The sequence below is a fragment of the Diabrotica undecimpunctata genome, unplaced genomic scaffold (assembly GCF_040954645.1).
Source record: "Diabrotica undecimpunctata isolate CICGRU unplaced genomic scaffold, icDiaUnde3 ctg00000568.1, whole genome shotgun sequence".
Classification (NCBI taxonomy): Eukaryota; Metazoa; Arthropoda; class Insecta; order Coleoptera; family Chrysomelidae; genus Diabrotica; species Diabrotica undecimpunctata.
The window spans coordinates 851,798-864,915 of NW_027311885.1; the positions used below are offsets into that span (position 1 = coordinate 851,798).

The 13,118-nt window shown below is 34.7% G+C and overlaps 1 protein-coding gene and 1 long non-coding RNA gene across 2 annotated transcripts; both read right to left on the reverse strand.

Moving 5' to 3' along the window:
- Positions 1 to 237: 237 nt before the first annotated feature.
- On the reverse strand, positions 238 to 2,290 carry LOC140431094 (uncharacterized). The gene is made up of 2 exons (XR_011949605.1): positions 1,894 to 2,290; positions 238 to 1,273 (listed from the first exon to the last, which is right to left on the reverse strand). It is a non-coding gene; the product is annotated as an uncharacterized lncRNA (long non-coding RNA).
- Positions 2,291 to 4,923: 2,633 nt separating this feature from the next.
- LOC140431100 (uncharacterized) lies at positions 4,924 to 5,917 on the reverse strand. The gene is made up of 2 exons (XM_072519018.1): positions 5,035 to 5,917; positions 4,924 to 4,934 (listed from the first exon to the last, which is right to left on the reverse strand). The coding sequence occupies exons 1-2, from the start codon at positions 5,915 to 5,917 to the stop codon at positions 4,924 to 4,926; spliced, it is 894 nt and encodes a 297-aa protein (XP_072375119.1).
- Positions 5,918 to 13,118: the final 7,201 nt, after the last annotated feature.

The window sequence follows — 13,118 nt, forward strand, 5'->3', positions numbered from 1 at the left end:
ACTATTATTATTGGAGATATTTACTGAAATAACGAAATAATCAGTAATTTTTGGACAATCGTAAACCCAAACACACAGTTGACGTTCGGTTTTTCCTAACTTTCTGAATTTTATTTTGGTACCATGAAGGCATTTTACTTGGCGAGACGTTACCAAAATAAAATTTAAAAAATTTGGAAAAACTGAATGTCAACACCAGTTCGCATCCAAATGTTAAATACAAAGTGAAACTGATCATGCTGTATATAAATATATTATCATTTTTTGAATGAGTTACATAAATGTGTAAATATATTATATTGCCAGAAGTTTTCTGCAGCATCCATTAACATCTTTATGTATTATTCATCATATGGTACCCATATATCAAAAAATTTTAAATTTTCCTCAAAATCAGGATTTTGAGGAAATTTTGATCAGAATCAACACAAAATAATGCTTTTTGTTTCTTACATAGAAACATCCGTAGCTGCACTTGAGCTTTGTATTTTGCTGTAATTTCCATATTTTTTGTTAAATAGTTACAAATAGTTTTCTCAGATTGAGGACATTTTATTTCAACTACAAATTCTTCAGATATAGCATCTGGAGAAGTCCCAAATATTGGATGCCTGTGATTTAATTATAACCCAATATGACTGAGTTTTATCTTTAATTATTTTTCTAAAGCTTTAATTACAGCATCCTCAAGCCTTTTTCCTCGAGACATGGCTTCGGTAACAGGAAGTTTGGTTACACCAAGTATTTGGTTAACCAGGGAACCATCTGATTTTTTGCAGTGTGCTGTATCATAAAATTTTGATGCAGTTATTCTTGCATATCGCAGGTCAAACCATAAACCGGAATTAGACTGTTCAATGGTTATTGCTGCAGCTTCAGAACATAGTTGGGGATCCATTTCCTGATAACAGAATTCTAGAAATTCTGAAAAATTCAGTGCCATTTTGGAAAAATCATTTCTGCTAACAAAATTTAACATCGATTGATGTAGTCCAAGATTTTGCAAAATTCTGTTAGGCTTGAAGTGTTTCAATAGCTGACTCTCAACATTATGTTCTAGTCCTTGGTTCACAACTTCCTGTAAAAAAAGTAAGCTTTCTTCATCTGAGCTCAGTTCTTCTTGTGCTCCAAAATCCTTCAAAGTTAGGTATTTAACTGAAGTTCCAACTTTGGAAAGTTTACTCTGCCCAGTAACAAGCAACTTCAGTTGGAGAAGGTTCTTCACTCCTTCTGTGAAGCCACATCAAGAGTGCTATGGAATGCTTATACCCACCTAAAACAAAGTAAATGCTATACTTATAAATTATACCCAAAGTTAATATCATTTCATAGTATGTATTTGCTATCCTTTACGTTCCATATTACAATTAGATTGGAAGCATTTAAAATGTGGACATATTGAAGAATTTCCTGGATAGACAGAATAACCTATGAAGAAGCACTAAGAAAAATAGAGATCAAGCAGGGAGATACTGGATTCCACCAAAATAAGAAAACTGCAATACTTGGGTCATACTTATAACAGCAGGTGGTGATAGATACGAACTCCTAAAATTAATAATGTGGGGAAAAATTCAAGGAAGACGCAGCATAGGTAGAAAAAAATTGTCCTGGCTGAGAAATCTCAAAGAATGGATTGGATGCAGCTCAAATGAACTCTTTTGGGCTGTATAGTGCCAAAAGTTAGAATAGGCAATGATGATGGCCAACCTTAATCGCGGAGATGGCATGTAAAGAAGACATTCCATAAACATAAACAGTTTTTAAATAGCATCAAAGACATATAAAACATTTTTTTAGTCTTACAATCCTAGAATCTCAATATACCTATGCATGACTAAAACTAATCTGATATTTACCTAGTACATTTTTTATCATTTTAAAAATATTTACCTGAAGAGGCAGCACAGTCATGGCACTGAATATTCCTCATCAATATTGCAAGTTACAGCATATTGTGTTTTCCTCACATTGTGTTCAGGTGTCACTTTAGCTTTAACTGTGCATACATTTTTATCTCTTCGAACTTGCACCCATCCAACAGCAGAGTCCCCATAAGAAGGCCTAGCGGATCTGTAAATAAGTAGAAATATTTAACAACTAGGTACCTATGTAGATGTAAATATTTTTGTGCCTAATATTTTCATTTCAAGTAACTAAAAATATATTGTCATTTACACTTCATTAGATTAGATTAGATTAAGAGAGGTGGCCCTTCGGCCTATTCCACTGCGACCTTTTCAGATCTATTGTGGTCCTCTAGTCCTAGATAACATTCTCTAGCCTGACCCTTTTTATAAAGTCTAGTAGCTTCGAGACTGTACCTTCCATGTAGCTATTTGCCGGTGGATTTTCTTCTCCTAATGCAAAGAACCGCACATTTGCCAGACTGTCACACTGACATAAAATGTGCTCTGCTGTTTCTTCTTCGAGGTGACAGAATCTGCACAGGTCATCGTCTGATAGTCCCATCAGCTTCAAGTGCCTATTCAGCTTACAGTGCCCTGTTAGAAGACCTACTATGACCTTGACTGTTTTCCTGTCTTTGCTTATTAGGTCTGCCGTAAATTTTGGCGAATGTTCTGTAATGAACTGTTTCGCCTGTCTTTGTCCTGGTGAATTCCTCCACCATTCCAGAGATTTGCGAGCTACCCACTTCCTTGTAGCCGTTCTTGTTACTGATTTAGCAACTCCGCAGAAGGGTTCCGGTCCAATGAATGGCAATGATGAGCCTTGTTTGGCCATTTCATCTGCTTTTTCATTGCTCTTATGACCCTCGTGCCCCGGTACCCAGGCTACCGTAACCTTGCTACGGTCTCCTAGTTTATTTAGGGCACACACGCAATCCCATACTAGCTTAGAATTGACCTCTACGGAATTGAGTGCCTTAAGCGCTGCCTGACTATCTGTGAAGATAGCAACTGAACAGAACGTTCTTTCCTGCCTTTCTATTTCTTCCACGCAGTGATGGATTGCAGTTATTTCCGCCTGGAAAACTGTCACATCCTTAGATAGACTTACCGGGAAATCTATCCCTTGATTTGTCCCTACTATGCCGATACTACTATCCCACACCCTCCGATGTTTTTGAGCCATCCGTGTACCAGGTAGCAGCAGCTTGTATGGGTACACCTTTATTCCAGTCTTCCCTGCCTGGTATCTTAATTGTGAACTTATTGTTAAAGCTATATCTCGTAACTGTTGCATCGATAGGTTTCCCCATCACAATATCGGCTTTTAGCTCCTCGATTAGCTTTCTGTTGTCAGTACCATGCATCTGGCTTATATGTCGCTGACTATGGATTAATCTGTGCATCACGGATCTGGCTTCGCCCTGTATAAAGATATGAAGTGGTGGTAGATTCAATAGGACTTCCAGCGATGCAGTAGGAGTTGTTTTTAAGGCCCCCGTAATACACAGGCATGCTAGCCTTTGTGTATTACCTAGCAGCCTTATTGCTCCCACTTGCTGCGTCTTTGTCCACCACGTCACCGAGCCATAGGTTATCATGGGTCTAATAACCCTTGTATATAACCATAGAGTCATTTTGGGGTTAAGTCCCCAATTCTTACCGCACATTCTTCTACATCTGCCCAAGGACATAGTAGCTTTCTGTGTGGTTTTTAGAATGTGAGTATTCCATGTAAGCCTATGATCAAAATATACCCCAAGGTATTTTGTTTCTTTGGCAATTGAAATCTCTGTTCTTCCCAGCACCGGTGGTTTTAGGCCTTGTAGTGCTGTTTTTTTGGTGAAGTTGACAATTTGTGTTTTCTGAGCATTGACTATCAGTCTCTCTTGTTTACACCAGTCGTCAACTATATTTAGGGCTGCTTGCATTCTCTCAGAAACTACCTGAGCAAACCTGCCCCTGACAACGATTGCTATATCGTCAGCATATCCTAGACAATAAAAGCCTTCTGTGGACAGATTTCTGAGGAGATCATCTACCAAGGTTGCCCAAAGTAGAGGGGACAGAACTCCTCCTTGTGGACAGCCTCCACCTACTTTTGCTTTGATGGTTGCTTTACCCAGAGTGGATATTACTGTCCTATTCTCCAGGGATGCCCTTATCCATCTGCATATTACCGCAGGTGCACCTCGTCTACTCATAGCCCCTATCAAAGAGCTGGTGGTAACATTATTAAATGCCCCTTCTATATCTAAAAAAGCGGCCATTGCTATCTCTTTGTCTTCCATTGACTTTGAGATAAGCCTATTTAGATCATCCAACGCGGAGTCCGTAGATTTACCAGGTTGGTATGCATATTGACGATTGCTTAGAGGATTATCTTTTAGCACTTCGTCTCTGATGTACCTATCAAGAAGCCTTTCCAGCGTTTTTAATAGAAAAGAAGATAGGCTTATCGGTCTATATGACTTTGGTGTTAGGTCTGATACTTTACCTACCTTAGGCAAGTATATGACTTTGACCTTTTGCCATATTTCCGGTACGATCCCCCATGCTAAAGTGGCTTTGAGGAGCTTGCATAGGTGTGGTATCAATACCTCTAATCCCATATGCAACAGTATTGGATATATGCCATCTGTCCCTGGAGACTTATATGGCCGAAACTTATTTATAGCCCATCTAATTCTGTTTGGTCTTGTGATTGCTGTGGCTATTTTCCAATCTGTAGACCTTGGTCTAGTGAGCCTTTGGTCTATGTTGGTTTGCCTATCTGCATCATCCAGAATTGTTGAGCCCGGAAAGTGCGTGTTCATTAGTTCTCTAAGACTTTCCTCTTTGGTGTCCGTAAATTTGCCATTAGCTTTCTTTAGGAAACCTACTTCTTTGGTTGTAGCACCATCCTTTGCCAGGACTTTATGAATTCGAGAACATGCCGGGATATCTGTAATCTCCTCGCAAAACTCTCTCCATGAATTCCTTTTGGCTTTCCGAATTTCTTTATTGTATAGCGTTAGCTTATACCTGTAGGCATCCCAATCTTGGTTACTTTTGGCTTTATTAAATAGGCTTCGGACTTCCGACCTCATCTTCCTTAAGCCGTTGTTCCACCAGACTGTATTACTGCCCGTACTTTTCCTTGTTTTTTCTGGACAATTTTCCTGGAAAGCCGCCATAATAGCTTCGCTTATAGTTTCTGCCGCCGAATCTATAACCTCTGGGCTTTTAAACGAAATCGTACATTCCTCGAGATTTTTACTGAGGGACTCCCTATATCCTACCCAGTTTGTATCTCTAGGATTCCTGTATTTAATTTCCGATGGAAAAATATCAAGGTCAAATCGTATATGTCTGTGATCCGAACATGAGGGTTCGTCAGACACAACCCAATTTGTTATTATATCACTTATCCTGCTCGTGCAGAGTGTTAAATCTAACACTTCTTTGCGTGCCTTAGTGACAAAAGTTGGCTTGTTTCCTATATTGGATATAACCAAACCTTCAGATAAGATGAAATTCAAAATATACTCACCCCTTGCATTAATGTTTGTGCTTCCCCACACGGTGTGATGTGCGTTGGCATCACATCCTATAATGAGCTGTAATCCTTTTCCTAGACAATATGCAACTATGTCGCTTATAATGCTGGGTGGACACAGAGCCTCATCACCTGGAAAGTAGGCTGAACACACCACCAGTTTCTTCTCTCCTACTTCCGTGGTTATAGTTAGAACAGCTGTAACAATATCATCAGTGCAGAGCACCGGGATTAATGTACAATCTACTCTATTACTGTGAATTATACACGACCTTGGCCTTACAGCTTTGGGTGTGTATAAAACCTTACCTTGTTTGGTTGATAGGCCAGAAATCTTCTCACCTATCCTCCAAGGCTCCTGCAGGAGGGCCACATCAATGCCTTCTTGTTCCAATCTTCTAACTAGCGTTGCCGATGCGGCTTTTGCATGTTGAAGATTGGCCTGCAGGAGCCTTATTTCTCTCTTCATTGCGAAGAGATGGCCGGTTCTGGATCTGTGGACATTCCTTCTTCCGTGGGTCCGACACACTCTTGGACATTAGTCCTTATAGGTGTGTCCAGTTCGATTTAAAGAGCAATTGTTATGTGAAATGGATAGTAATACAGGGATTCTTCAAGGTAGCGTATTAGGCACTCGTTTATTTATTCTATACATTAACGATATCGATATTTTTGTAATTTGTGAATTTATTGATCTTTTTGCCGATGATACTCTAATCTGTTGTAGTGATGAAAATTTTGATGTAGGTATTCAAAAAATGAACACTATTTTAGATATGGTTAATAAATATTAAAAAATGAATAAACTGAAGTTGAATGTGAAAAAAACGAAGGCAATGGTTTTAACTACCAAAAATATATATATATATATATATATATATATATATATATATATATATATATATATATATATATATATATATATATATATATATATTTATATATATATATATATATATATATATATTATATATATATATATATATATATATATATATATATATTATATATATATATATATATATATATATATATATATATATTATATATATATATATATATATATATATATATATATATATATATATATATATATATATATTATATATATATATATATATATATATATATAATATATATATATATATATTATATATATATATATATATATATATATATATAATATATATATATATATATATATATATATATATATATATATATATATATATATATATATATATATATATATATATATATATATATATATATATATATATATGACAAAAAACATCCCATCATTTTAGCGGCAGATCATATAGTTACATCGTTAATATTTAATCATTTTCACAAGGATCTTATGCATGCTGGTCCTCAGCTTTTACTTGCAACTATAAGAGAAACTTTCTGGCCGTTATCAGGAAGGAATTTAGCGCGACGTACCGTACACAAATGTGTAAAATGTTTTAGATTAAAATCTAAATCCATTCAGCCAATAATGGGTGACCTACCTGCCCAGCGTCTCGCAGGTGGCCCACCGTTTATTGTAACAGGTGTAGATTATGCGGGCCCTTTCTTAATTCGCGATAGAAAGGATCGAGGTTGTAAACTAATAAAGAGTTACATGTGTCTTTTTATTTGTTTTTGTACGAAGGCCATACATTTAGAATTAGTTACAGAACTGTCTAAGGAATCATTTCTGTTGGCCTTTAAAAGATTTATTGCGCGAAGAGGCAAGCCTCAAAAGATGGTTTCCGACAATGGAACCAATTTTATAGCAGCTAGTTCGGAGTTAAAATCGTTAATAAAATTTTTAGAGCAGCACACTCCCGCGATAAGGGAATCCTTGCTAAAGAATAATATTTCGTGGTCCTTCATACCTCCCTATTCTCCACATTTTGGCGGACTGTGGAAAAGCGGAGTAAGAACAGTTAAGCATCATTTGCATAGAGTTTTGGGAAACGCGCACTTAACGTTCGAGGAATTTTATTCGTTGCTTGTGCAGATTGAAGCTATAATAAATTCCCGACCGATTCATCCTTTATCCTGTGATCCAAATGATCTCTCCCCATTAACTCCTGCACATTTTTCTCATCGGAAGACCACTTATTACCAATCCAGATCCAGATTTGCGTCATGTTCCAGTTAATCGGCTCTCAAAATTCCAGCATATTCAGCAGCTTTCTCAGCATATATGGGAACGATGGAACAAAGAATACATCTCCGAACTACAAAAACGCACGAAATGGACTACTACTAACGGTGAAGTTGCGGAAAACACCTTAGTGCTCATAAAAGAGGACAATTTACCTCCATTAAGGTGGAAGTTAGGTCGCGTGATCGAACTTTTACGCGGCAGTGATGGTGTAGCCAGAGTTTTTAGAATAAAGACAGACAATGGTATCATAACTCGTTCTTTTTCCAAGGTGTGTCCGCTACCCGTTTCAGACTAAGTGTAGTTTAAACATTTGAACATTTAGCATTAGCAGACGATTTTGTTGGCAGTGTTTGCCAAGGCGGGGGCCATGTTCACGCCTCTATCCAATTCAAGTTTATTTTATGCATTTTTACAACCCGGCAACATAGTAGCGTAGGAAGATATATTATGCCATATGTGAAGATAAGACGAGTCCCTTAAGGCACCCCAAAGACGACAGACAGCACTCAAATACGAGACGAGATCGGTGACACAGCATTCAGCGCGAGCGAACATAATACTTATTAGCGTTCATATTATATGTATTGTGTAATTCAAAATAAAGTCAGTTTTGTTTTCGCACGGAGTTTGATTATTAACCAGCGGCACAAGCGAAGTGCATATCAAGCAAATCCATATATATATATATATATATATATATATATATATATATATATATATATATATATATATATATATATATATATATATAATATATATATATATATATATATATATATATATATAATATATATATATATATATATATATATATATATATATATATATATATATATATATTATATATATATATATATATATATATATATATATATATATACATCCCGCTATCCTTTAAAACTCTTTTCACGTTGCAGTAATTTAGCATCACCAAGAATTGCTATCATTTTCTATTTATAAATTGTGTATGTTCGTTTAGTGCACCTTTGTAGGCTTGGCACTGTTGTCGGTTTTTCAATATTCCGATTTTTTTTTATATATTTAATTTTTTACGTCATACTTACGTTTTAACATCGAGCGGTAAAATCACTGTATTTGGCATCATTTTAGAGCCAATAGATGTTGCCGGTATTAATCCTTAAAATAATATTTTAGATACCTAAATATCGATCGCTTTGGGTTCAAGTTCAAAGAACGACATTGAAACTACCTGCTCACAAGTTGCAGTCTCAACGGGTTTTTTCTTCGTTTAGATGTTATATTTATTCAACCTAGATATTTTTGCCCAGAGAATCGTGTAGGGGAATATTTTACATAAATTTCAATTTACAACCTGTTTAGTCGAAGCTATGATGAATAGTTTGAGATAAATATTATGGTTTTATGGTATTGAGGCCTTAATTATTGGTTGTGATCCTGTTAATGTTTGAAATTTTGATTTCCATTCCGGAAATCGTTCTCAAAAAACGTTTTTTTGTACAAAATGTGTATACACATGTTTACATAATTTGTACAATAAACAAAGTTATTGTAAAATAATAGTGGAAATCAAAACGTTAAATATTAGTTAATTAAAAATGTAATTTTCATCTCAATAACGACCAATAATTGTGGCTTAATCACATAAACAAAATAATATTTGACCATGCCATAAGAATTCACGGAACCTCGCTAAATAGTTTAAAAAAATCTTATATAGAAATTTAAATTCTAAATAGTATGAGGGGTAGCTGACGAAAAATTCGTAAAGACGTACACTTGATTTTGCTTTGTTTTTTTAAACAATCTTAAAAGGCAAAAAAAAATTTTTTGCTTATAAAACGTTTTGTATACATTCTAAAGAAAAATAATTCAAATAAAAGTTGTAGACCATAAAAAGTTTTTTATGTAGAGAAATACCAAATTTAAATACATAAATAATTGATATAATTTCAAAAAACCGTAAACTTTAAGATATTATGTTTGTAGTAATTTATAAATGTTAATAACTTTGTTTTTTGCCTAACGACAGGTAATATAGCTACTTGAAATTATGGCAATTGATCAGTTATTAAAGTGTGCTAAATATCAAGCAGATCAAAAAATATTTTACAATTTATTCAATTTGTTTATGACAGAAACCGATTATTTAAACAACCGTACTTGTCCAAACAGTATGACTCTACAAGTATTTTGTAACTTGCAATCGATTCTTTGCGCTTTCAGTTTTAGGGTATATTAAAAAAACTTAAACATATTATTAAATTTTTTATTAAAAACAGTTTGAATAGGGGACTTTTTAGTTTTTAGACCACTTCACGTTTTTTCAGTTTCTTTGACAAGTGAGGATTGTCTATTCGCTTATTTCTTAATATGGGCTATGAGCAATTATCTAGTCAAGTCAACACTATTATAGAAGTTACCCATACTTTTCCAGTACTCATTCAGACGGTTCATCTTAATTGTCCCCATATGGAACATAAGTCCGAGAAAAGTCTTAAATTCTGTTTGTGTTGTCTCTTTCCAAAACGCAATCCTCGATTTTTCTGAACGACTTTGTGCAAATATTTCGTCAGAGTCAATCAGAGTCACTTCCATCATTCATTTAATCTACATCGTCCTCGACAGATGCTTCTAACAATGATTGTAATTCAGCAGTGGTCAATCTACGTTTATGTTCACATCTAGCTTTTTTAGATGTCGAAGGCATATTATTTACATCCATCTTTTTATAAATACTATAACTCACTTTTACGGAGGTAATTAACAATAAAAACGTTCTACTAGAAACTATCAACTTACGACTTCCAATACTATAGGCCACTTGAGGCACAATACGTTTTTACTCAATAATAGTTCCTGTATAAGAAAAATTATTTTTTAATGTGCTTCAATGAAGCACACTAGACATATTGCAGTATTGCCATCACATTCTTCACAGTATGTTTTAACTTTCTACTAGTCATGCTTCTTCTTAAAAGTTTGTAACATCTTGTACACTTTCTTCTCTTTGTATTATCTACATCGCTTTGCCTGAGATGGTATTTTTGGGTGTAACTGGTCGTGAGGGTTACAACATTTCTTTAATTGCAAATGCTTTCGCGAACTCCAGTCTGAACATAAGGATAGGTTGTCGCTTTTTTTACGTTTTCTATTATTTAGCAACTTAGCATTGACTACTACGGTATTAAATGCGGCATTAAATATTAATTCCACTGCCACTTTCCGGTACCACTTCAGAATTTTGCGTATTGGGCTTTGGTAAGAAGCCACTTGATCACTAAAATCAACACTCTTTTTCACCAAGTTATAATCGAGAATAGTTTGTGGTTTTAGTACTTGTGTATAATTTTTCTTTTCATTTGATTAAACCAAGATACAACTATTATGTTTAAATGTTGTAAGGATTAAAGCTGGTCTTTTGTCGACCCATTTTATCACTTGTAAAATCAATTATGGGGTTAAGTTTCATCGTGAGTAGCTGGTTGCAACTTTTTTAATCGAGATTTTGGTTTTACATGTTTTTATAGTAAAACATCTGCACATGAATAATTCGTTTCTTGAACAATGATTTCAATTCAACGACCAATATTCTAAAATAAGGTGTTATTACGTCGTCCGGAATATTATAAACTGGTTCTCTTTCACAAAGCATTGGAAATATGGTTTACATTCTATATTTAGAAAAATCTGTTACTGCAACTCTTGTTCGACTAAACTAAACTAAATTAATACACAAAACAAATTAATCTATTTTTTTTATAGAAATGCAGATTCCTGTTGGATTTTTATCAGTGCGGCATGAGTCACTGGTGTCTCGTATATCCGGACCTCTTATCGCATTACAAACATAATTCTCAATTAGCAGTGCGGTACAAGATACATTTAGGTCGTATAATCTTAAAGCCGTAATAAGACCATAAGACCGTATGTTATATATAAATATATTCCTATAAGAATTATCTTGAAAGATGAAAAAATACAATAAAAAAGTGCAATATTAACTGTTATTTAAAAAATAATAAGTCATTCACGGGCGTACAGTTAAAAACAAAAGTTTTCAGTGTTCTATTGCTTGATTATTATTATCTGGTATTCTGAAAATGTTGACATTTTTTCCTGGTCTGATCTTCCTCAAATAACTTCATCTTTCTTATTTGGTGGGTTGTATTGTTCAGGTCTCTTTAAGTGTTTTTGTTGCTATCCATAGTGAATGATTTTCTTTAGACAATGTACTAATGTAGTGTTCAAATGTGGAATTGCGTGCATCATGTAGCGCTGATCTTAATTGTCTGATTATCTATCTCTTGCTCTTCATTTTTCGACTATTAGCTGTATAATATAATTCTGAGTGTTATTTGTGTTTTCTTGATTTGGAATTGTTAATCGTGTAGCTCCATATGAAATAGTAGAAGATGAAAACGACAGCATATTCATCGATAAAAAAAGGAAACGCGATAAAGATATCTGAAACAACTGTTTTATGTTTTACCAAAACAGATGAACAGAGCACTATAAAGAGGAAGTAGAATTAGCTATGAAACAGCTTGAATGGGAAAAAGAAGTAAGCTTAGACCAAATACCAGCAGGAATTATTCAACTGAGGAAAAAAATTAAATGGATATTTTACGCTAATATTTCACGTTCTGCGACGCATTCCACGTTTGACACACTGTCTTGTTTAGTTTTCTGTCATTCTATTTGTTAAATCCTATCTCATTCTCATCACAGCGTCAAGTCGCAGTAAATGTGTGCACTGAACGGGAGGCATATGTCTAACAGTGAACGTTGGAGATTTTTCGAGTTTATCATATCTTCTTCTTTAAGTGCCTCTCCTATCGGAGATTGGATATCATTAGGGCGATTCTAATTTTATTTACTGCTGTTTTGAATAATTCGTTAGTGGTACAGCCAAACCACTCTCTTAAATTTCTCATCCAGGACATTCTTATACGGCCTGGATTTCTGCGTCCTTGGATTTTTCTTTGCATTATATTTTGTAGGAATGTGTACTTTTGTCCTCTCATCAGGTGGCCAAACTATTCAAGTTTTCTCTTTTTTATATTCAGTATAACTTTTGGATCGTTATTTATTCTGCGTATTACCTCTTCATTTGTAATTTTATCCACCCAACTTATTTTTAGTATACGGCGGTAGCACCACATCTCAAAGCTTTCAAGATTTTTAACATTCTTCTGTTTAAGAGCCCATGCCTCAACAACCGTAAAGCAAAGTACTGAATACATACTAAGTAGTTAACTAAAAGTGGACGTATGTAAAGATATGCATGACGTAATCGTATGGTATTCGCTAATAATCCTGTCACGTAATATGTCACACACTTCTGTGCGTTAATTCATTTTATTGCTGCCAGTTTAAGGTGTTATTACATGCCGCCATGTTTAATTTTTCTCCACCATCGTATTATCTCCGTTAAATCCTATCATTTTAGGCTCCATATGTCATGATTAGACCTATAGGACCGGAGATACGCAACTAAGGCTCTTTTGACATAACATATATAGGAGCAAAG